This window comes from Hippocampus zosterae, chromosome 20 (assembly GCF_025434085.1).
Source record: "Hippocampus zosterae strain Florida chromosome 20, ASM2543408v3, whole genome shotgun sequence".
NCBI lineage: Eukaryota > Metazoa > Chordata > Actinopteri > Syngnathiformes > Syngnathidae > Hippocampus > Hippocampus zosterae.
Window position 1 is genome coordinate 9,866,068 of NC_067470.1, and position 25,263 is coordinate 9,891,330.

At 43.9% G+C, this 25,263-nt stretch overlaps 2 protein-coding genes across 5 annotated transcripts in view; one reads left to right on the forward strand and one right to left on the reverse strand.

Moving 5' to 3' along the window:
* The window catches only part of rnf32 (ring finger protein 32), an 87,420-nt gene that overhangs the window by 53,376 nt on the left and 8,781 nt on the right, over positions 1–25,263 (forward strand). For 2 of the 3 annotated variants that reach the window (XR_007960274.1, XM_052054126.1), the window contains 2 exons: positions 2,941–3,111; positions 3,679–3,917. Coding sequence is in view for 2 of the 3 variants with exons in the window: in XM_052054126.1 (XP_051910086.1) it covers positions 2,941–3,111; positions 3,679–3,912 (405 nt within the window). In the remaining variant the exon portion in view is untranslated. Of the gene's footprint in view, positions 1–2,940; positions 3,112–3,678; positions 3,918–16,089; positions 16,234–25,263 lie in introns of those variants that run through there. The other variant, XM_052054127.1, reaches the window with a different exon arrangement.
* The window catches only part of lmbr1 (limb development membrane protein 1), a 32,959-nt gene continuing 14,021 nt past the window's right edge, over positions 6,326–25,263 (reverse strand). The window contains exons 7-17 of one of the 2 annotated variants that reach the window (XM_052054112.1): positions 24,648–24,716; positions 24,505–24,569; positions 24,049–24,121; positions 18,197–18,286; positions 16,750–16,826; positions 16,110–16,187; positions 10,406–10,482; positions 10,044–10,134; positions 9,290–9,356; positions 6,867–7,028; positions 6,326–6,686 (exon numbers count right to left, since the gene is read on the reverse strand). In XM_052054112.1, the coding sequence (XP_051910072.1) occupies positions 6,601–6,686; positions 6,867–7,028; positions 9,290–9,356; positions 10,044–10,134; positions 10,406–10,482; positions 16,110–16,187; positions 16,750–16,826; positions 18,197–18,286; positions 24,049–24,121; positions 24,505–24,569; positions 24,648–24,716 (935 nt within the window). In that variant the 3' untranslated portion in view covers positions 6,326–6,600. The other variant, XM_052054113.1, reaches the window with a different exon arrangement.

Below are 25,263 nucleotides of genomic sequence, written 5' to 3' on the forward strand. Positions count from 1 at the left end.
CTGTAAGTTATAATGCACGGTCAAACCCATATAAGCTTTTATGGGTCCGAAAAATGAAAATACCTCAAAACCCGATTTGCTAGGAAAAAAGAAAGTAAAGGATATTTTTTTTTTAATCAGTGCCAAAAATACATTTGGGGATCCATAAAATCCATCTGTGATTCAAATTTGCTGTTGACCAATGTTGTTCATTGTTAGTCACATTTTTTGTGTGTGTGCGTAGTGGGTGGGGGGGGCGCGGTTGGGGGGGGGCATATCAGTCAGGCCAACTTTCCAGGCACGGTTTGGTCACGTAATCAGCAAAGTGCTTTGCACTTGGAAGTGGCAGACGAAGTGCGAGTGACAGGTGGACGAGGGCCCACCATCGCCCTCCATCAGCCTCCATCACCACCACCCCCGGCGCAGCGCATCAAACACAGACATTTACTGAGACAATTAAATCGGCCGTGACACATTAGGTCCCGCCCCACCGACTTTCCGTTGCCCGTCAGTCACTCATGTTGAACAACTGGTCGTGTGGGTGGTCATGAGATTCTCATATCTTTTGTCACGTTCGGGATGATCTTCGAGAACATGCCACTGACAGGTCTGATCGTCTCCCATTTTGAAGGCCGGGTGGGTTATTGGTGGCGGGTGGGGGGGGGGGGGTTGTTTGCTTAGCTGACTGTAATTCAAACAGGCGTGTTGGTACTGGGCCCCGGACCTGTGCGAGCCTTTTCCTGAAGACAACAAAATGAACAAGAAATTCAAATCTCAGCTTTCTGTTTGGTCCAATTGACTCAATCGTGCCCCAATCCAGGACTGTAATGCCCTCCTCGCAAGTGGGCAAGGAGAGCCACAGTCAGCTGTTTATTGAATGGGACAAACAGTCAAACACAAATACATCCTCGTAAACACACAAATATTGTGGCACTGTGAGTAATTACACTTTATGAAACCAACTTATTTCTTTGTCTTTTTTTTGCATTTTTATACAATACAGTACTATTTTTCTTATGAGTAACACAACAAAAAAATGGGTTTGGGCGGGGCTGGAACGGATTAATGGCATTTTAATCCATTTATTCAACAGTGAAAATTTGGTTTCAGCTCAGTCACAGAATGAAACAAACTAAGTCAAGGTACCACTGTATCCTTTTTGCATTCTTTTTTTAAATTATTTTTTTAATTGATCGACAGCAGGGGCGTTTTTAATGTTTCCGCGATTGGATTGGATCCAACTTTCTTGTGAAATGTGCTGTATTTTTTGTTAGTTCACACTGCACCCTAAGCATTCTCAGAGTTTCACTTTTACAAAAAAAAGTACTGAAAAAAAAAAAAGCAGGCACCTTTAATCTGCGGTGGGGCACGATCTGCATCACCAGAGGTGGTTCGCGGTCAGCAGTCTGCAATTGCAGCTTGCAATCAGAGCTGTTGCGATATATCTTTTTTTTAAAATTATTATTATTATTCTCATTTAAAGTTTGTTTCATGTACTATTCACCGATGGCACTGGCAACAAATGGGAATCTCGAGCGCCAGGAGAAGTGTTTTCAAACGGTACACGTACGCACGATAGATTCTGCACTTCACACACTGCAAAAGTGCATCCTACGCCTCCGCGGCAGGTCTCTACTAAGATAGGCAGTGATTTCCTTTTCGCAAACTCACAAAAGATTATATCTATTTTTCTGTTTCATTCATGTTAGGAGCCCGTTATGGCTGTTGCTCATCATGGCATGCGTGTGTGGGTGCATGCACGTGCGATGGGCGGTTGGTTACTTGAAAAGTAGGTCTTCGGTCACCACTAAAATAAAAAACTGTCTTTACATACATTCAAATGGGTGCAATAATAAAGAAAACGCTTTGAAAATAAATGTATCCTCTTCCAATTTCTGCGTCAACGGCGCGCCGAGGCAAATTTCACCGCAGGAACCCGATTCTGTTTGCTCGGCCCGTCGGAAAAGTCGTCCCGCCTCGTAAAACGGCCTCCGCCCGGGCGCTTCACCGTTGTTGAATTAGCGATAAAAAGGCCAGCTGTAAAGCAGCACAGACAACGTCATACTCGGAAGACCACGTGTTGTGTTGAGATGCTGCTACGGTCTTGACCTTTTCTTGGTCCGTCTCCTTCCGCCTTTCTCGACTGTTTCAAACCATTCGAAGTTCAGAATGTTGAGCTCAATCAGGACATCTATGAGATCAACCATTCCCCAAATGTCACATTTTTACAATATAATTTCCAAATGAATGTAGACTTTATACATCAGGGGTGCCCATCACGTCGATTGCGATCGACCGGTAGATCGCAGACTGGTCCCAAGTCGATCGCGAGGGGTATTGAGAAGGAAAAAAAACCCACAAAAAAACAAACACTTTAAAACGGTACGTGAGCGCTACGATAGTTAACAGGCTGCAAACGTGCGTCGCATGCCTCCGTGTCTGGCTGTTGCACATCACGGCGTGCGTGTGTATGTGCGTGCGCGGTAACGGGTAGATCGCAGGAGGTTGGTTGATTGAAAAGTCGTTCTTCGGTCCAAAATGTTTGGGCACCCCTGAAGGAGCTATCCTTCGCTGCCATTGAAGGGTTATATGTATTTTAAAACAGAAATGACACTTTTAAAAGTCGGTCATGATCGTAAAATGGTGGAATTGATCACAGAATGGTCTCGAATCAGTTTGCTGTGTTGCTATGGTAACAGTTCTGTTGCACTCCCCACATGAATGATTTACACTTTGTGTGTATTCAAATAGACAACATGTCTGTTTGAGTGTGTTTCCATGTCTCCCAGCACCGACTTGTTCCGTGACCTGCTTTCCATTACTTATCCTCGTGAGTGAGCTTCTATTGATCCGTCACAATACACAAATGAACATAATTAGCCCCGACGTGAACACACAGCTCTGCTTTTGTGGATGAGTATATGCCCCCCCAGGTACCAATAAAATGCTCGGTCTCATCAGCTGCAGGAGCTGAGCGACGACTTCGTGCGACGCTGTCACACCGACGCCGAAGCTTTTCTCAGCGATATCGACCGCTCGCTGTCATCGAGTCGCCGAGTATTTCGCCTGCTGGAGAGAAAAAAGAACGTCGCCGAGCCTCGGGAGGACGACTGGCGGCGCATACAGAGTCAGGTCAGGGGTTGCGGGGGTGAATCATTCTTCTATTGCCTTTTACTGTGACATGTTCATGTTTGTTCGGGCACCACAGGAACAAACAGAGGTGATCATTAATTTATCCAAATAATCAGTACACCAACCACATGCCAGTTTTGAAATGCATGATGGGCCTGTCCGCTTTCCACTTTTCCAAAAAATGTCAGTGGCTAGAACTAAACATGTACTACTGTTTGACTTTTGATAATCTAATTAAGGCCCAGCCACTAATTGTTGTTTATACTTGGGATAGGCGAGGACAAATACCGGCCTCATTTTAAGGTGGAGGGCATAGGTGTCAAACTCAGGTCATCACCAAGCTCTGCAGAGGCCTGACATTGAACCTGTTCATTTGAATCAGGTGTGTTGCGACAGGGAAACCTGGAAAACATGCAGGACAGCGGCCCTCCAGGACCTGAGTTTGACACCTCTGGTGTAGGGTATTGTGGAGGATGCCAATACCAGCCACCAATAGTTAACTCATTCACTCCCAAAGACGTTCTTACGCTAATCGGAGAGTTAACCCATATTTTCATGGGTGACCAGGTGACCCAGCGGGGGGCCGGCGACTGCCCCATCTGCCTGACAGCGCTGTATGACCCGGGAGCGACACCTGGGTCCCCTGGCTTCAAGCTCCATCAACGAGGAAGACGCTCGGTGCTCCTGTCCTGCTCCCACCTCTTCCATCAGGTCTGCCTGGATGCCTTTGAGGCCTTCGTAGCGGACCGCAGCCCCGCGTGCCCCCTCTGCAGGTCCAGCTACCACAAGAAGCTCATCTGAAGCAGGTAGAGACCCCTTTTGGATCATCGCAGTGAGTAAAAGCAGGATAGAATGGATGTCGTATCATTAGCCTTGCCTAACTAAGTGGAACATACTCAAAATCAGAAACCTTCCTAGTCATCAATAACTTGATCTAATAGTATCGGTGTATTAGTATCAGTGAATTTTACAAGTCTGAATACATCCTGAGTTCTATTATGTGTCGTCTGGAGCAATACTGTCTGTGAGTCCCTATTTTTGTAAATTGGTACTTGTCCAATATCAAACTATTCCTGAGAATACAAATGACAATCGTGGGGATATTCTTCAACTTTTATTTGCAAACACACAGACATAAAAAAAAATAATAATAAAAATCAACAAACATATATAGCCGACTGAGAAATTGATTAAAAAAATACATTCACAAAACGTGGGGGGGGGAGAATGCTCACACGTGGATCGCGCTGCATCACTTTAAAGGTATGCCCACACGCCCACACAGCATGGAGATGAATAGAAAACCCAAGTCGGACTGCGATGTTTTATTAGAGGTGCTATGGCCTGCTCATCTGAACAAGACCTGCACCGACATCCCTGACAGGTGTCTCATTGACCACTTTGCAGAAACATTTTTTTGAGCTGTGGTGGGTTTTTTTTTGTTTGTATTTTTTTTCCCCCGTGCATTTTTCAAACGGCACAATCTACTTGACGATCAAAAGTACTTCTCTAAACAACTCTAAAACCAGGTCTTTGGTCCTGCTTTGCTTTTCACATCCAGTTAGAGCTGCATATTCAACAAAGTAGTCCCTGCCTCAATCAAACAAAATGCATATGTACCCCCCCCCCCCCCAAAAAATAATCTTTCTTGACATCATGAGTCGCCATGACAACACATCCGCAGTATATGACACCGTAATCGGTCACCAGCTTTTACAGGCCTCCCGGCTGGCGACCGTTTCTATGACAACATTGACAGACCCCAACCCCCGAACCCCCCCCCCAGAAAAAAAACGAGTGTGCATCGTACGTCGCTGGCTTCTGACTAACCTGGCTAGGATCACAGTGGAACTGTCTGGAGAGCAACTAAAAAAAATAAAAAATACCAAAAGACGCGACCGGACCTTTAATGGTCAGCCAGCGACAGGCTCCTCGTTTAAGGCATTTACGGTTCTTCTGCGGACCGAAGCTGACCATGAATGCGCCGATGTGGTGGCCTGAATCCAAGCTCTTTGTTGTTTGTGCATTTGATTGTTTGCATGGGGAAAATATGTACAGGTTACTTGGTGTGCACGCGCCATGTTTACTTCCAAATAATGTAGAAAGAGCTATAAAACATATGTACAAGTGAATAAAGATTAAACAAACAAAAAAAATATTCTACAGTGCCCTTATTTAGGGGGACCGGTGGGGGGTGGAATCAAAATATCGTCAACTGGCTTGAACTCAAATATAGAGCATTGAAAAATTTCGAACTAATGACATCGTCAGGCTCAATAACAGCAAGATCCTAAAATCCAACATGCCCTTTCTACGACAATGGACTGACCATTCAAAATTTTCCATGACATATTTTTTTGGTATCTGTCATAGTTTTGAGGTAAGACATGAAATTACTCGCAGATTCGTCGCTAGAAATTTGTCTATAAATTGTGACTAAGAGATAAACGAGATCCTCGTCCCTCATTGTTGTAACTCAGGTGGCAAATAGTTGGAACATTTCAGCACAAAGGGTTTCTGGTAAATTTCCATCGGAATTTAAAATGGGGGAATAATCCGAATTGGAAATCTTTCATGACAATTGATGGGAATTATTGGAAAAGTATGAGGATAAATCCACAATTGGCTGGTACCCAGTTCCGGCTGCCCAAAGTTAGCTGGGATAGGCTCCAGCACGCCCGCGAACCCCATGAGGAGAAACGGATTAGAAAGTGGAAGGATGAATCTTATCATAAATCCAGACAATGTATTTTGTTAAATATATGGCTCTCCTTACCCACATGCAAAGACATTGCAGTATCTTAAGTGATCTGTTTTCACTTCGCTCGAATGGAGGCGTATTGATTCCCGATTTAAACTCAAGCCTAATTTTTTTTCCCCCCCATTATTGGTTTGTTCCTATGGAAGGTTTCTAACAACCCTAGTTTGTAACTGATGTGTTCATGTGCCCTGGTTTTTGTGTCCGGAAACATCCCAAACGGATGTGTTGTAAGTATCAGTGCAGTGGCATAGTTCGAATCGCGTTCTTTCGTTTACATATCTTCTCAAAGAAACTAACGACTAACCCACTGAACAGTCCGATACTTATAATAAGAGAATAATAACACAAGAAACTGAATAGTAACGGTTGACATGTTGATTTTTTTGTTACCAAAGCTTCTTTCCCATCAAGGGTTCAGTTTTGGTACATCTGACATTTATTTTGTTATTATGGGTTATGTTTTTCTGGTACCACCTCAATAGGATTGACCTGATCCAAACATGTCCAAAGAAGACTTGAGGATATGAAACGGGGGGGGTGTCAAATCCACTCCTCAGTCTCTTTCTCGCTGGGTCCCAACTCCCATCCGAGTCGCAAGGGGACGGAATGTCACGAAGCGAAATGGCCCTCAGCTTCTATCTGCGATGGGGGCTTCATTAAGTTGCCCGCCGATCCCTTTCACCTTTCAGCAGCCAGGGGGGGGGGAAATATTTTCCCTGTCGATCCTTTCACAGAGTTTTCTGATGCCCATTGGCCGAGAGCTTCCCAGATTCGGGGTCCGTGGGGCTGTGTGACAGTTGCAATTTATCCAGACCTGGGCGGGGTGGGGTGTGGGGGTGGGAGAAAAGGAAGAGACAATTTATTAGGCAAGGCCTTCTGCGCTTCTGACGGAATTTTTCAAAGCCCGAGAGTTCAAATTTGACCCCTTTTGATATACAACAGCATTAAAATAACCCCCCCCCCGAGATGCCATTGCTGCCTGTAACCTTTTTACCTAAGGCCTTTAGGAGTTCCTCCCGGACTGCCGAGGTGAACTTCCTCACTAAACACAGCGTGGTCACCACCGCAAACAACAAATTGTACGACAGGACGATGTAGAAGTTCCCCAGCCAGTTGAATCTCCCGAAGTCTCCCAGAAGATCAAACCTGGTGATGCCTGGCGAAATGACAAACGAGCCGACAAAAAAAGGCAGAGTCAGTGTACGTCATCCAGATGAGTGGGAATAATTAACAGCCTCTGCGGTGGTTTGGAAATGGGCGAGTCAGGGGAGTGACTAAGCACTGCAGTCTTGCAAGGAGGACTCATCACTCCACAAGGAGCTCCTTCAGACGAATGAAGATGTGCTTCATTCTGTTCAAATTTGGCATTCCGAAGCGTCTTGGGTGATCCCCGTGGAAAGTCTAAGCAACTAAGAAAGTTAGACTTTACACTCCACACTAAACTCGATTTGACCTTGTCTAAACTTTCGAGCGTGCACGTCCAACTGTTCGTATTTCCCCACTTTCAGCACCTCTTGCTGTTCTCTTTGCCGTACGGCAAAATTCACAACAGGCGTTTGATGGCCTGACGAGATGTCAAGGACACACGTTCAGAAATATCTTTATTGAGCATAAGTTGTCCAACAATGTTTCCAGAAATCAGACTGAGGGAGTCCTATGACATCTCTCGAACCCCTCTGGTCAAAATAGATTGGCCGATCGATTCGGTGTCTGCCGAGATTTTTTTACAGCCACAGTAAGCACTTGGGGAGGCATCGCGGACCTTTAACCAATTTGCCTGAGAGGAGACAGCGGGCAGTGGATGATAGGGACTAACGACCCCAGTCGATAGAGCTTCCCGCAGCGGTCTGCGGTTGACTCTCTGATTCTTTTATTGTTACCTGCAATTGATTTGCGCTTGGTTTGACTAATATGTGAAAATGTAATTGTGGGATAAAATATTTTTTTACAATGGGGAGGCATTGATCCGCCACGGAGTCATGCAAGGTTTGAGAGCCGCTACTTCACGACAAGCGGAATTACCAAGACAAATCTTAACACGCCAGCCATCAGGAGAGTGCGGACCTCCGCCAAAGCTGGATAGTAAAAGACAAATTTTGGCTCCCGTCTGTCAAAGTCGGCACTCTGCAAAAAGTAGGGACCGGGAAAAGAGAGATATTTCCTGGCTTTTGAGGTGGAACGACGGCTGTGTGAAAGCGAACCGTGGAAAGCTCGGACCAGGATGTGAAGTTCACCAAAAGAGACTCAACTTGTCCCACGTGGTCGAGTGTTTTGGGTTTTTTAGTTTTTTTTGTGATTTAAGGTGACCAAGCCAACAATATTTTGTCCTACGCCGTGTTGAAAGAAATGTTATTCTGATTGCAAATTTTTGAAATTTCCCCAAAATAGCATTTAGCGCAGTGGTTCTTAACCTGGGTTGGATCGAACCCAGGGGTTCGGCGAATCGGTCTCAGGGGTTTGACGGAGCCTCGGCCATGGAAGTTAAGACACACCCGACTCAACATGTCAATTAGTTATGACACGCCCGCTTGGCCATCACTGGCTGCAGATGATCACATGACATCGCAATTTTTTTTTAAAAGTATACTTATCCCTTGAAATTGAACTTTTTTTTCAGTTTTTTTTAATGTCTTGAATTTGTAAAACATCACATTTTATTTTTCACTAAGCGTTCGGTGAACGTGCATATAAACTGGTTGGGCTCGGTATCTCTTAACAAGGTTAAGAACCACTGATCCAGGGCAAAGAAGAAGAAAAAAATCGGTCGTCAGTTCCAAAATGATATCGCTAACTACTGGCATGCCGCGCTTTGTTCTCGTGTTTCCCGTCATTGCAAGCTTTTGTGAACGGAGGTAGTTTAGACGACATGGTTGTTTGCATGTTCTATGAATCTTTTTTTTTTTCATATCCAGCACTTTGTATGCGGTGGTGGTTGTTTTAAAGTGCTCCATGAATATGGTTGAGTATGACGAACCATCGGTGGATCGGTGAAGCAGACAGAACCAAATGCGAATGACTTTCGTCATACCACAGTCAGCGCCACACACATAGTCTTTTTTTTTTTTAACTCTTCAACTCAATCTCAGGCGACTGACTCCTTTTCATCTATTCAGTGCCACAAAGCGGAACCTGTTGATATTTTGTCAAGCTTCCAAGTGAGTCACTGTACCCGCTCTCTCTCTCATATACACATGCTATTTGAACAGCTGTGGTTTGCGCTCTGCATGTTTATTAGTGTCATTGTCATGTGACAGTCGCGTTTGTCTAATTTCTTCTTTTTTTTTAAGCCGCAATTCCAACCCTCCTTTCGTTTCTAACGTCATTATGGGAAGCATTGGGATCATTTAACTGTCACTTGAGGTAGAGGACACTCCGCCTTTACTGCTAGCGTCATGGTAGATACCAGCCGGTACTCACCTAATGTTCTGGACATCACTGGTAGGGCTGAACTCAGCACCAGGATGGACACACAGCATCCAATAATCTACAAAAAAGGAGGGACGAGAGAGCCATCAAATGAGCGCCACTCCATTTTGTCATAATTGCATCAAGATGACTTGACGACTAATTCCACATATTAGGCGCTCCATTTTGACAACTGCGTTTACATGGCCGTCAGTCGTGAGAGAAAACTAAAGAGAAGTGGTGGAAGAAAAGGCACTAATTGACGTGGCCACACACATGCAACACGGCACTTGATGTTAAATGGGCTCCGACATATTGTACAGTTGGCGCCTGTGAAGTTGCTCATTACCAGGTTCTCTGCGTATTATTGTCCTTTCACCGGAGCCTCGCGGCTAGTTAACAAGCCTCGCCACTCCCAAACTCATTACCAAGTGAATAGGTGCCACTATGGGCCAAAAAGAACTCGCATCCTTCCTTCCCCCTTTCCTCTGGAGGACAAAAACAAAGAAAAGAAAAAAAAACTCCCGTCCTCTGATGTACAAGAAAAGAGCTTGCACTTTGCCAATGTTTGCGCACCCCACAAACAAATATTGGAGCGATCGACTAAAGCCATTGAGAGACCCGGGAGGGGAAAACATTAGTGAGCGGTAGGACGTTGAGGAAATAGATGAAACCCAGAGGTGGGGGTCTTCAGAACATTCTCAGCACCCTTGCCCCCACTTCACCCTGACCACCCAACCCTCGTCCTTGTGCACGCCGCCTTTACCGTTGTCATGGTTGTATCATCCTTCCTGGGTGTGAGACCCTCAAAGAGACGCAGGCTGTAGAAGCCAACCACAGAGGAAGCCATCAAATAACTGCGCGGCAAACCAGTCAAGGAGTGAAGAGTAGTTGGGGGGGCGGGCACCTCGGTTTATAACGGAATTGCGTTCCGAGGGCAGCGACATCAATCTGAATTTGTACCTCTAAAATTGCGAACACGTCCATTATGATTGACAGCAGGGACTAAAAAAAAAAATCTCAGCCAGCAAATGCAGCTTAATTGATTTTTGTAGCCGTTCAGAGTCTTCACCAACAAACAAAAAAAAAGAGAGGGAGTAAGGATTGTGGGGGTCACTGAAAGGATACAACATGAGGATGATCTCCAAAACGGCCTGGACCACGCCAAAGGTGTACAGGGAGGTGTTCCTGATGCCTCCTCGGTCCTGGAAAAGTGGAAAAAACGCATTATTCAATGTTGTCACGCATCACCAGTTCAAATTATGACCTGTTGTTTGTTAGTAGGATCGTCAAATCTCTGAAAAAATACAAATAAAATCCTCCCGATTGCCAGTTGTTATTCAGTGCCAGTTTTTCTTTTTAGTTCGCACGATAATGGGGAAACGTTCTAGATTTTTACCTCAGTTGGCAATTTTTCTTTGTTGCCTATTCATTCGTTAGCATGATAAATTAAAAATAAGTTATTTTGCTGGTACCTTTTGTTTGCTTTTTTTGGGAGGTTTACCTCAACCAAGGAATTTATGTTTTCGTCACGTGTTTGTTGTTGCTCCGTCGCGCAAACATTCAACAGTGTTACCTCAGCGCTAGGATTATGCTATTTTTTTCACTGCTAATTTGTTAGCTGGAGCTCTTGTTGCATTTTATTAGTTGGCAAAAAAAAAGGATTTTTACCTCTGGCGATAGTTATATTTTCATTTCTTTTTGTTATACGGACAAAACGGATTTTCACCTCAGCCTTGGAAGGTACGTTTTTGTCCTGTTTTTTTTTAATTAATTCGCCCAATCACAGTCAATCCTCACATTTTTGCCTCATAGTGGAATGTATTTAAGATATCCTTTATTTGTCCCACACTGGGGAAATTTACAGTATTTGTAGCAAGATCATGCACAAATAGATTTTTACTTGCACACGCGCAATTGATTGACGCTGCAAATGACACAATACGATTTTTATTTTTTTAATTTATTTTTGCATGTAAATGGTGAATTCAAATATGACCGACTGAAAATGCCCGCGCAAACAAACAGTTGGCGAATAGGCATTCAATGGGAATTGGCCACTTGAGAGCGCCAGTGTAAATCCAGCGAGACAGAAAGATGGTGCAAAGTAATTTGCGCTGCAAAGAATTTCCCCCACTTGAGTGCCGAGCCAATCAAAATCATGAATGGAAGCAAGATGAAAGGGGTTCCTTTTCAAATTCCTGCCCATCGTACAATATGTAAACAGGTGTTCAAACATCCCCCCACCCCCCAAAAAAAAAAAAAGTTTTCGTTGAAGTGAGACGTCAGACTGTGGCCGTGCCAAACATATAAAAACAAGACAACAAATAACACATCTCGCCCTGAATATCACTGCTGCCATACCGCCCCCAAGGCTTTTTGAAAGTGAAGTGGGGGAATGAGGGAGAAAAAAAGACATCTATCGACATGCTCCGCACATTGCTCTAGTCACTCGTTAAATATTTGCTCTTCCAACACTTGGCTCCTCCACCATTTGCTCTTTGGGAGGAACGACTGTATTGTGCAGACGCGACCGTCAATGGCTCACTTTTCTTTTCAAGCTTGGCTGAGATCCACACCCTTTTTTTTGGGGGGGGGGGGGGGTAGAAAGATCATGGTAAATCATCACGTTGCAGAATCATGCAGATTTTTTTGTTTTTTTACGTCAGTCGGTGAAGTACCCTTTTCATTCCGTGATGTAAATTTATTTGCTCGCTCTGATTTTTACTCCGGTAATGCTGGTTACGTTTTCATTTACAGTTGGTTTGGTAGTTCATGGCATCCCACAAAAGCTGAAAAGTTTTACTCTGGGTCTCGTGGAAGTTCGGTTATTGTCCAGTTGTTTTCTTCTGTTGCTCGCTTGCTCAATAATTTCAGATTTTTACCCGAGTTTAGGCAATATCAGGCAAAAACTGCAGCTTTTTGCAACACGAAAAGAGTTTTGCTGGTGTCAAGCCAAAACATCCTAAACCCAAATTTGGTCAATTAATTTTTTTTTCTTTTACAAATCAATCCCCATTGGTCAGTCCCCATGGGAATATGTTACCATATTTCCACACTAAAAGGTGCATCGCATTATAAGACGCAATCTACAAGAAAACGCCAACAGAAAGATTAGATGTCAGTAAAACCTATTTAATAAACAGCAATACAGTTCACTTAACCAACAACAAGTTAAAACATTTAGTCGTTAACGTGTTCAACTGCGTAACCGATCGCCTTAAGTTTGAACTCTGCGTTGTCGGCATGTCTCGAGCAAGGAGCCATTTTGGGGCCGAAATAATACAAGGCGCATCGGATTTTAAGGCGTGCTGCGAGCTTGTAAGAAAATGGACGGCTTTTAGGTGCGCTTTTTAGTGCGGAAAATACGCACCAAAAAAGAAAAAAAAAAGAAATATTTTTAAACAAATAATTGAGCATCTTTTAGTTGCCTGAAAAGTGATGGTTTTGGAGGTGCGACACCAGTCGTTATGTTTTTATTGTCTGGTTATCAGTTAGCCAGGCGGCCAAAAACGTCAAGATTCTTCCCTCGTCGTGAGCAGAATCAATGTGAAAACGACTTCCAACTTATTTTCGGGACAGTTTGTGCAGTGATCCATCCAATTTTGTTACAATTATGATTACACTGTGATAAATGTGCAAATCTAGCAGTTTCCGTTAGTTGGCAAATTTTTTCTCGCTCAATTTTTCAGCATTTTGGCCCATTTTTATATTCATAAAAAAAAATAGTTCGACACAAAAACACACTTTTCTGAGCAAAAGACATTCACGTGTTTTGATGGCAGATGAAGTATGAGTTAGTTTTATTCGAAAATGCGTCAATGGCATGGGATTGTTTACCCCCACGTCACACCGTACCAAAGGGTTGTCTTCATGAGGGAATTGTAAGCTGTGTCCTTTGCAACTTCTTATCCCACCTCTCAGTATAATGCAGTCCAGCGTTCGGGAGTACGCGTGCCATAATATACATGATGTAGAATTATAACCTTTCTGACGGCGTCCATAAAACCTCCCAAATGACAGCTTTCATAAAAGTTGAGATAATGGCAGGGCAAAGAAACTCCCCGAGTTTGGCTTCGAAAATATGGTCCAAGTTTTAGATTATTCTTTCTAATTATGTTTTATATCTTTCCGAGCCACCTTGAGTATCATTATCTTGATTTGTTTGGTGAAGGAGCCAGAACGGAGGAGGGGGGGACGGTCTGGCAGGTTGTTTCATGCCCTTTTATGCATCTGTCATCCCTTGTGAGCTCACTGCAGAGCCGTGGTGCAGTGCTGTTACGCGGGGAATTAGAAGATGGCATGTGATGTCATTTATTAATGGGGGTGGGCGGGGGGGTACGGGACAGGAGGGCGGGAGGGTTGTGTGTGTAGGTGCATGCGGGCGGGTATGCTCGCATACTGTATGCGGAGGCCGAGGATGGCAAACTTTCTCATTACACTGCTTTTCAACTCATTTTGTCACTGAGGAAGGCTGACGGGGAGGGGGGGTGAAGTGTTCATGGGGTGGTGGGGGTCAACGAGAGGGTGCGGCGGGAGGTTGGGGGTTAAGGGTGCTCGGTACAGCCTGCAGCACTTCACTCATTACATTTGTCGCTCATCACGTGAACGGCTTGTTTGCAGACAGTGACTATGTTTGGTGGGGGGGTCAAATCAGTCTTCTGCTTCGGGGCGTTATCTTTAGTAGTTGGTGGAAAATTAGTTTTTTACGGTTTCTTCGCATTGCAAGTTAATTACATCCATCTCCCGGTTCCAGTGAGAGATGTTTTCTGTGCACTTACTGTAGAAATAGGAGTTGTAATGCGTAGCAATGTGAACGATTACAAAAAAAAAACATTTTTTGTGTGATCTGCGCTTTCGGCCAAGAAGCTTATTCAATTTATGACGACAACCGTCTCGCCGCGAGTCCGTTTGTGACGAACCGCTAACCCGCTGCTTACGCGGCTGTTCAAAAGCGAGCATCGTCGAGCGAGGCGGACTCAACAGCGCCTCTGCTGGTTGCAGCCAAGAGCTCATTGTCGCGTTTGCGAAAGCTCGGGGGGTGACGATGTTGCCGCGACGTCACTGCTGACAACGTTGAGCTCGGCAGGGAAGGAGTTGAGCCTGCAGCTAATCGTCCACTTAAGGGAAATACAGTGTCAAGTGTTGGACTAGCAGAGTAGTCGGCCAGCAGTAAGAATTTTATTAGCTGCTCTTAGGGCTTGTTCATAAGACTGTAAAACAACTTGTCCTATGACAGACTTCCCTCCCTCCACTCCCCCCCGCCCCCTGGCCTCTTTCCTCTTCGCCATCCCACCTGCCTGCCCTCCTCCTTCTCCTCTTCATCATCACCACCGTCATCCCGTTTCACAGCCATGCCGTGCCGCCTGCTCAGCCTGCTTAGTTGGGAAGGGGAAGGCAAACATTGACAGGGCAATTCCATTGTGTGTGTGTGCCACCCCCCCTGCCCCCTACGCAACAATCAGCCTCATTTGACTTTCCCACAGTCTGGATCTCTTTGACAACACTCTCTCTGAGCTTTCTTCTACGTTGTTTCGATCTAGAGATATTACGGGCAAAAAAAGTTGGAGCACTCTTCGCCGATGGCTTGCATCCTACAATTTGAATCCAAGCCCTTCAAAATGAAGTATCACTTTCATCTGAGCTGACTTTACAATTGGAACTTGAAAAATGTTGACATTGCGTCCAAAATGTCCACTGGGATACATTTTGGTTAGCATTATTTTCAGCGTTCAATCTACCTGTTCCTAATTTCATAAATTGCATTCAAGACTTTTCAAAGATCAACTTTTGATTGGACAATAATTGGGCTGGACTCTGTTTCAATTTCAAATTTTCATCGAACAAGACATTTTGTTCGGGCGGTCGCACCGTTTCCAATCGGGAACAGTTTGGGAGACCGTCCTCCTCTGTTCCAAGGTTCCTCAAGGTGTGGTGGGAGGAGTTCAGTGGGAAACGCAAGATATGGACAAGTAGTAGATCTGGGTAGAAAGCGTGGAATCTTTTATAACCGTAAAGGGGGAAACCAGTTCACATTTTCTTCCATTTTACATGCCAAGTTGTCTATATCACACTTGTTTTTTAACTCATTCAGTACCAGCCAATTATTGACCAAGTCTGAAAAGACGTTTAAAAACGTCTTTGGGAGTGAATGAGTTAATGACAAAGTCAGTCCTTCAATTGACCCTAAGATGAGAGGCCCATAAAGCATTTAGTAGACTCCAAAAAAAGGTAATTTGGGGTATTTTCCCATGAGTTTTCCATGTGACTGCGTCAAATGAAGTGATGGAGAAACACGATACATAATGTTGCCCGAGCCGAGACAAGAATGCAACCGCGCTCGCACACATACAGTACACCTCTGTCGGCGTAGATGAGACGTGATAAGTTGAGTTTAAAACACATCGCATGATAGGCGGAGATGAAAATCTCCCGAGCGAGAAAGAGCGGCTCTTTCAACCATCTTGGGACTTGAGACGTGCCGCCGCGTGCGCTTTTTTTTTTTTTTTTTGCAAGTGCTGCGACGTGACTTTCAATGAGCTTCCAAAACAAAAAAGTTGAGGCCTCGATTAACATCTGCCTGGGTCTTTTCTTCCAACCATGCACCTGAGCATATCCGGAATTTGATTTATGTCTCAGAATCTGGCAGGTCAGATAGGACTCTCCATTTTAGGTGTGTGAGGGTGGGGATTAAAAACATGTCACTTCGACCAGTGGTCGCCAAACCAAAAAAAAAGTAAAAGCACATGCGAGCAAAAATGAATGGAAAAAGAAAAATGCACTAAGCGTGACTACGCCGTTTCAACTTCCAGTATTTAACGTGGAGGATTACCGCGGAACCCTTGGGCATGGCAGTCTCGTCCACGAGAAGGGAGAGGATGTTCAGCGCCACAAGAAGAACAGAGATTGTCTGCGGACAGAGAGTAAGAATCAATACTCAGATGACACCACCCGACCATAAATGATAAACACTACCTGAGTTTTGAAACGTATTTTAGTCCTCGCGTGAAGCGAGGGCCTCTTGTTCAAACTTTAAAACCAATTTAGCTTAGCTTAACATGGATCGTTAATATTATTATAAGAAAACCTTTATTAGTCTCGCAATGGAGAAATTCCAGATTCACAGCAGCAAAGTTATGAAAGGAAGAAGTAGAACAACAAAAAAATAGGAGCTGCTGGAAAGGCAGCCACTCTATATATACATGTATGTATATATATACATATATACATATTGGTAGCATTCGGTTAGCATGGCTAATGTGATAACTTCCATACATTTTCTTCAGCGCTCTTCATCATCATTCGGGTCACTGGTGAGCTGCTGGGTGCCAGCGGATCACGGGGCACATTTAGACACCCCCCCCCCCAAAAAAAATATATGCTTAGTGAGACTTTTTTTATTATTATTATTATTATTGGGTTGTTGTTTTGGTGACGGGGGGGGAGGTGACGCTTAACGATAGGTTACTCACCGTTCCCGCCAGTAATATTAGCATGACTATGGGATACAGCAAATTCTTCTCCCAACCAGACGCTTGCTTTCTTCTCTCTGGAAAAAAGGGAAAAAATGTTGGTTCAATTCCACGGGGTTTGGCAGCATTACCACTCACCTGTTTTGGTTCACTTCCTGTTTGTTGACTTGATAGGACCCCCCCGCCCCCCGCCCCCAAAAAAACTCCCAAGTGTCAGCCATTTTTTGGTCTGCATTTCAATCCATCGAGTTGATATGACGTTTGACAAAAAGGCACTTAGACTGCTGCGTTAGCATGTTATGCTAGCCACAAGCTAGAAGGCTGCTGACTGACAAGCGCCTTCCTTGAAACAACACAAATCCAAATTGCTGCTCTACAACATGATTTCCAACATTTATTCTTGTGATGGTAAAACTGGTACTGTCACATACTGGGAACTCTTTTCAAATATTTTGACTTATCTCGAAAAATAGGGCAAAAAAAAAAGTTAAACTACAAACAAAAATAAATGCTTCCTCAAGTGTGTCAGGCAAAGCGTGAGCTTTAATTTAGTATCCGCAGGTGTAACTCATGTTACATAACAAACTATCCTGAAAACGGATAATTACCGGATTCCGCAGTTACCCACCGGTGGATAATTAATTAATCAGCAAAAACCTCAAACTTCACTCGTATCATCACAGTTATGTGTACCAAACACATCGTCCTCTCTCATCACAGCCACCCCTTTGGCTATTTTCTTGAAGGGGGGTTGTGGGGGGACACCCTCTACCTCTTTAATTAGTGGCAGTCATCATCACTTAATTGTTGCTCATAAATCTTGCATGAAAAGATCTCCATTAAAAATGGAGGACAGGGATGTAGAGTTTGTGTCCACGCAGGGGAAGGTTTTAGGTTGACATCTTTATGCGGCTTACTGTCATCAGTCACACGATGCCTCGCCAACTACCGTGGCCATATTGACTCGGTCGTGCTCAATTTCCAACCGCGTCACTTCTGATTCTCAAAGTGCAGCCGGTTGAGCGCCCCGGTCGACAAGTTTGCCAGCTGCACTTTATAAGCACCGTCTCTTCTAAATTAATGACATCACTAAAAGGCTCGCTACAATCTAAAGTTTGCTTCTTGTTCAATATCCCTAAGTGCCTGTAGCCCCCCACCACCACCACCTTCCTCCCGCCCACCACTGCCAGCCGGCTCCCCAAAAGCCTCATTTATAATATCCTAAAATGGATGGAAAATGATCAGGCAGGTCTGGTCCACATCCAAATGAAGAAATAAAAGCAGACGGGGAGAAAGGGAGTGTCTGTCAGCAATATGTTAAAGGGGGTGGGGGGGGGCAACCTTCCATGGCATTTATACAGTGAACCCATTCATCCCATATCGGAAAAACCTAACACAGAAAGAAAATATAAAAATTAAGTGATGACTTGAGATACAAATAACGTACCCAGCTTATTCCTCATGTTTCGGATGCTGTCCAGTTCTTTGGTGAGCTGGTGGGTGAAGCCTGCTCGGGTGTATGCACACATAGATGACCCTGACCAAGACAAAAAAAAAGTTTTAGCAGGCCATCGCTACCTTCTATTTGCGTACGGCTCATCAGTGCTGCCATTCGGAGTCCCGCCGAACACCAAAGCCTTGCCTGAAAGGAAAGTCGTCATTTAGAGAGATTATTTGTCGCAAGGGTAGGAACAATCACACCTCCGGTCCAGGGTTTCAAATCATCAAACCAATTTTAATATCACGCCGAAATAACCGAAGGCACAGGTGTCAAACTTAAGGCCCGGGGGCCAGATCTGGCCCACCATACCATTTTACGTGGCCCGCAAAAGCAAATCAGACATGCTAACTTCTGTGATGTTTGTTAAAATCTGTAATGAAATTTCAAATTCTCATCTGAGAGAGGTTGTAACCATTTTCTTGTTAGCAAACTCATCATTACAGTCATTTCAACCATAGTGTTTGAGTTCTTTATTTGAGCGGTCCCCAACCTTTTTTGCCCCACGGACCAGTTGAATGTCAGACAATATTTTCAGGGACTGGCCTTTAAGGCCGGATAAATATAACAAAATAATATATGATTTTCCCCTTCCCAAAGAAACTTCCCAAAGCCGTTTATTTTTTTACTCATTTTGCTAGCTCCTGGGTTTCATTTTAGCGGTAACCTATCACGTGACCGAGAAGCGCGTCAAGAGTGACGTACTGGAGAAAGATGTAACGGAGAATCCTATAGTTTTTCAAAATAAAACATATTTCAGATTCTGAAATGAATAAAACGGAAGGAGTGAAAGTTATTTATTCTTTCTGTGCGGCCTGGCACCAAATAAAAGCAGCCCGGTAACGGCCCACGGCCCGGGGATTGGGGTCCACTGCTTTATATGGTTTCACGGTCATAAATGGCCCTCCAAGGGACACGGTAACTACAGTGTGGCCCTCGACAAAAAAAAGTTTGACACCTCTGACCTAAGGAAATACAAAATGCAGTTTTCAAATGACAAATCAATTTTTTTAGGCACAAAAAAAAATAGTATTGTCATTTGAAAACTACATTTTGTATTTGCTTGGGTTGTCTCTGAATGAAAATTAAAATTAGTTTGATGATTTGAAACCTTGTGATCGAAACAGCTTTTTGGGTCAGAGTTTGTGGTGCATCTACAGTTTCAACTATTGATTTACACAATAATGGCCCGACACCCTACAAATAGCAGGGCTTGACCTTCATTTTCATGCTAATCATATTTATGTTAGTATGAGAACACCAGAGAGAGTCTGAAAACGTGCAGTCACGTTTGCAGCAATGCGCTGACTGAAACGATGCTTAGGTGAGACAGCTAAACGGTAAAGTAATTCTCACGGGCCCCGTTCAAGAAAAACGGATTTTCTCTGGAGATGAACCAAATAGTCACAAATCTTCTCATCCCCCCGAGGAACTAATGTATTATTTGTGTGCACGACACCTCCAAACGTGGCTCCGCATGTCAGCGGCGGCAGATAAATGGTTCATCTGATAGATATTATGTCCTTAATAGCGAATAAATCACAGAAACAAAGGACGCTATCATCACTCGAGTGGAGCAGTAATGGAGCCTTGGCAAGATTTCAACTGCAGTATCCGAAGTGACGTCACCCCCCCGGCTGAAGTTAAATATATCCTGCCTTCGCCTTCTGCTGGCAGCATCGAGTGAGAGACTGAGTTAAAGCGAGGCGGCGATGCTGAGTGAGGCTTATGAAGCCAGCACCGGCCGGAGAAATGCGAAAGTACCCTTGCTTAATCTTGTCCTGTGTTTGGGAGAATGACGTCACCCGAAGAGGAAAAAAAAAACCCCAAACTTTAAAATGCAAATGAGCACGGCGAGACAATCTGAGGCAAGGTCATCGTGCCGCAGAGCATCTGGACCGAGTACTGTTGTCTGAACGTCGCACTCTTCCAAGGACACCGTGGCACCACTCGCAGCACATTCCATTAACGCAAATGTGTTTTCAGAGAAACTGGCATCAGATGTGTGCTGTTCTAAGCAAACCTGTTGAAATGGAATATACAATGTGTGGTTTAAGTCAGTGGTCCCCAACCCCCGGGTCGTGGACCGCTTACCGGTACGTGGGTCATTTGGTACCGGGCCACACAGAAAGAATAACTTACATTACTTTCGTTTTATTCATTTCGTAATCTGAAAGATGTTTTATTTTGAAAAATTACCGGATTCTCTGTTGCATCCATCCACAGCAGCGGTCCCCAACCTTTTTTGCCCCACAGACCGGCTTGATGTCAGACAATATTTTCAGGGACCGGTCTTTAAGGTGTGACGGATAAATACAACAAAATAATATGATAGGACCGACATGAAAACTGTGCTATTTTCAAAACGTATTAATAAACAGAAATCATGATACAAGGAACGTCCGATCTGGCCTCAACACTCTCTGGTCACTATGGTAACGTTAAACTTGCCTTCAAAATAAGACAGCGCATATACAAAGAGCATGAAAAGTACGACTCGCCATCGCCGCACATCACACAGAGTGGACTTGGTGCGTGAGAATCTCCCGTTGAGGTAAATCCATATTTTAAGACTCCTGATACTGCCTATTGAATGTAGCCTTCTATTTCTTGACAATCGTCGGCTTCTCTTCTGTCTCCTGGCTGGGCCTTTTCCCCTTTCCAAAGACATTAGTTTTTAAAATTAATTTTGCTAGCTCCTGGGTTTCATTTTAGCGGTAACCAATCACGTGACAGAGAAGCGCGCCTTGACCTGCATCAAGAGTGACGTACTGTAGACGGATGTAACAGAGAATCCGGTAACTTTTCAAAATAAAACATCTTTCAGATTCCGAAATGAATAAAAAGTAAATTATTGTCATCCAAGTTATTTATTCTTTCTGTGCGGACCGGTACCGGACCCGCGGGAAATTTGTGCTCTTCCTAGTTTAAGTCATATTTATCCCAAATAAAATTGTAAGATTATGACATTGAAAGTGTCATCATGTGTGCTCATTTTCACCCCACAGTTCTTTTCTCTTGTGACATGTTGTCGTTCCACATGCCAAAAGTCAAAGTTTGAAATTATTTTGCAGAGCCCCACCCCCCTGTCCTTAAAAATAAAATTATAATAAAATTCTAATCACAGTAGTGGATACTTCAAAAGGTTACAGGACAAAGTTAAAATATTAAGAGCACACTATTGATTTAAAACACCCGCTTATCCAAAATGTAAAACTTTTCATGATAATGTGCCGCATGAGTATTTTATTTAGAATTGAAAATAATGTCAATTTTAGCAGATCTGGGGGTTTTTTTGGGGGGGGGGGCAATGTTGAAAAAATAACTTCTGAACACAAGGTGAAGCATGACCCTCCTTTCTGTAGGTGGGCTTCGGTGGGGGTGGGGGGAAATAAAATCCCTCATTTCCACTCTTAAGTGGACCGAGGCAATTATATGATGCACCGAGCGTCGTAACAGCAGCTAAATTGCGTTTTTTGGAAATCCCCTCCCACACACACAAGTAGTGATCCCACGGCTTAGACGTGTACACTGATAAACAAATCCTTCACCTGATGCGGCTCAACGGTGCCTATCTGTCAACACAAACTGGCGGCAACAAGACCTTTTGGAGTGTGTCGCGTGAACTTTCTCTGAACTGCGTTTCTAAGCCACTGTGTGAGTATGTACACAATATGTACGTACACAAACGCATTCACGTCTCAATTGAAGAACAGAGCAAAAAAAAAAATTGACCACTGTTTGCTTTTCTGCCCCTTTGCTGAGGTTTTTGAATAGATCAAACGGCTCCCGGGGGTGGGGGGGGGGGGGGGGGTGATAAGCCAGAGATTGCAATTATTCTGTCGTTTAGTTCAAAGCGTGGCAGTGCGGAATGAGCCGTAAGGAAGCACAACGCTCGGGTGCCGCTCTATGGAGGTGGCCGGCGTAGTATTTTTAAAAACACCTGCTATCGCGGGGTTTGATCTCCCATACCTCCCCTGGTGTGAAAACACTCCTCATTCGCTCGCATCTGTACACGTGGTTACGCGCTTGACTTAATATTAAAGTAGGTGTTGGAAGGTGGCCAAAACTTCCTGCCTCTTGAGAATTTGCAGTCTTCCGCAAGGAATTTGCGATGCAGGAAATGCAGGTGACGAGGGCGGAAGAAAGAAAACACCTCCCCGGACTTCCTCCCGGACTTTCGCTTGGCAGGCAAAGTTAAAGAGGTCACAGCAGGAACGCCGCCTGTTGTGTCCTTTTTACATCTCAGTGACGGCAGAAGTGAGGCAAAAATTCTCGTCAGGGATTTATTTCCACCCCAATTAGCTGGACGATACCATCGCAGGCCTGGCGGTAAATGAGTCGGATTGTTTCATCAGCATTGAGAGTGCGTCCTCTCTTTCAGCAATGGCTAGTGATGAAAAAAGCGGAAAGGGGCGTGGCCTGGACGGGGCGACCAATCACAGCAAGTAAGACATCATACACGTCCAATTGCAGGGCTGTTTACAATCGGAAGATGGAAAGACTGATCGGGAGAGCTCGTGAAAACTCGACGATAAGGTACCTGACCCTCCCCCCCTAAAATTTTCTCAACGGATTTAGACGATTCACAAAAATGATCAATTTAAGAAATAAAACTGCGGATTACCGCGTATCCGCAGAAAATTGCCATCCCTGCTCTTTACGATGTCAGTCTTGACGACGGTGAATATTTGCATGAAAGAGCGCAATCGGAAGCTGAATGGCAAAATTCATAACGGGTGTCTAATCAATGAATTTGGGGTTGAACCGACCATTCAAGTCAACTTACCCAGCCTGAGGACTGACCCTGGCTCTTTATCTTAAGTCAACTGTCTCAAACTTGGGTCTGAAACTGGACAGTGATTTTAAATTGGACCTGATGCCGTTGTTAAATCCAGCTTCTTTCGTCTTCGGCAGCTGGCTAAAGTAAAACCTCTCCTTTCTCGTGAGAACTTTGAAATTGTCATTCATGCCTTCGTCACATCTCGGCTGAATTACTGCAATGCCCTTTACTTTGGAGTTAGCCAATCCTCCATTAAGCGTCTCCAGTTGGTCCAGAATGCTGCTGCTCGCCTCTTGACTGGTACTCATATGAGGGTGCACATCGCTCCCACTCTGGCATCCCTTAGCTGGCTCCCATTTTGGAGTCCTTTTTAAGATCCTATTATTTGTTTTCAAATCTTTACATGGCTTCTCTCATCCTTACCTCTCTGAGCTACTACGCCCCTACGCACCTGCCCGGTGACTCAGGTCTGCGGACTAGACATTATTAGTGGTACCAAGAACTCAGAGGAGGCTTTTCTGTTGCCGCTCCCTTTTTGGAATGACGTCCCACTGAACATTCGGCAAGCCCTCGCTGCCCATCTTAAAAAAGTCATCTTAAAGCTCATTTGTATTCTTTCGATTTTGACTCAGACTTGATCTTCGTTTGACTGTTTTTGTGCTTTCCGCTGTCTATTATTATTATTATTGTTATTAATTTAGTGTTTTTATTGCTTATTGTTGTACGTATATATGATATTTGCTTCACGTACAGCACTTTGTATACAGCGTTGGTTGTTCTTGCGCTATAAAAACAGTTGAGTTGAGTGTTTAAGATGGCCTTCACAGCAAATACCACAATCATCGCGTCGCAGAGGATGACTTGCTCTCAAACCAAGCTGGACAGCCGCATGTCGATGTCAAACGTGTGTGCGAGTGTGTGTATCACCGCGCCTTCCCTGCTAATTGATTCCAGCACGACATGCTCCATCACACCCAATAGGGCCATCCGACCCCCTTTCCCCTCCCGTATAGCGTACCGTTTAATCTCCTCTGAAGGGCTTCCTCTTGCAAATGGATGCAGTAAATCTGCTCATCCAGGTCCTCCAGGATCTGAAGAGTGAGAGAGAGGAGATGGAAATGGGTTCTAATTAAGCACCAAGTGGGACTGGAGAGATGGCAGATGGGGAGGATGAGTTGGTGACGTATTTGTAGTCCTGCGGCTTGGACGGATTTTTTTTGTCCACACTCTAGATTCCTCAGTTTTTCAAAGTTCTCTTTTCATTTAAAAACTAGATGGAACGCACATTTTGGTGCTGTTCAACCTCAATTTTAGACACATGCCGATATCCAATTTTATCAATTCTCACTACTGGCCGAACGAAACATTCAGGGAGTGCAGAAAAGTCTACTTTTATATTGTAGTAATGAGACGAAAAAGATGGAGTGAGATATTTTGCTACTTTTCTAATAACCCTAAAATTCGAGCAACCTACCGTCGGCTTCACGAGTAACTGGCCCATGACCGTGAACATCCTTGACAATCCCACAGGGGTGCACACTACGAGAGAGAATAGGAAAAGTGCCAAAATGTAAATGCCTTACGGTCTCGGATCAAATCTATGGTGAAAAGGCTTACTGAGTAAGAGCAGTCCTCCCATCAGAGATATACACGAGTACAGGTAGGGTAAGTAGAATTCCCAGAGATCTATGGAAAGAAATCGTCATATTAATCCATTGGAAGGGAAAAAAAATTGAATTAAATTAAACCCGGGAAAAAAATGGTCCATGTAAATTATTTTCGAATATCGACACAGAAAATTAAGTGAAATTAAAGGAAAATCAATATTGTGAAATAAAATACGATAAATTAATTTTAAAATGGAAGATTAAAAAAAAATCATTTATTGGTAAAATAATACTTTAAAATAAAATAATGTATAATTCGTAAAATGTAATACTGCAATTAAAAAAGGACTGACCAAGAATGCCTGAAAATAAGAAAAATAAAAGAAATAGATGAAAATAAATAGACAGGGAAATCCTTTAATTTTCAAAGGAAGGCATGAAAGTTGAAAAAACTTGAATAATATAAAAAAATAAAATGAAGTAAGCACCAAATTACAAAAAGAATCAAGTTTGTCCACTTTTGGGGGCGGCAAACATATTTTTGCAACTTCCACATTATTTACAACCTCATTGTATGTTTGCATTTATTATAGAAAAAAAGGAAACACTTCCAATGCCTGGCAGCT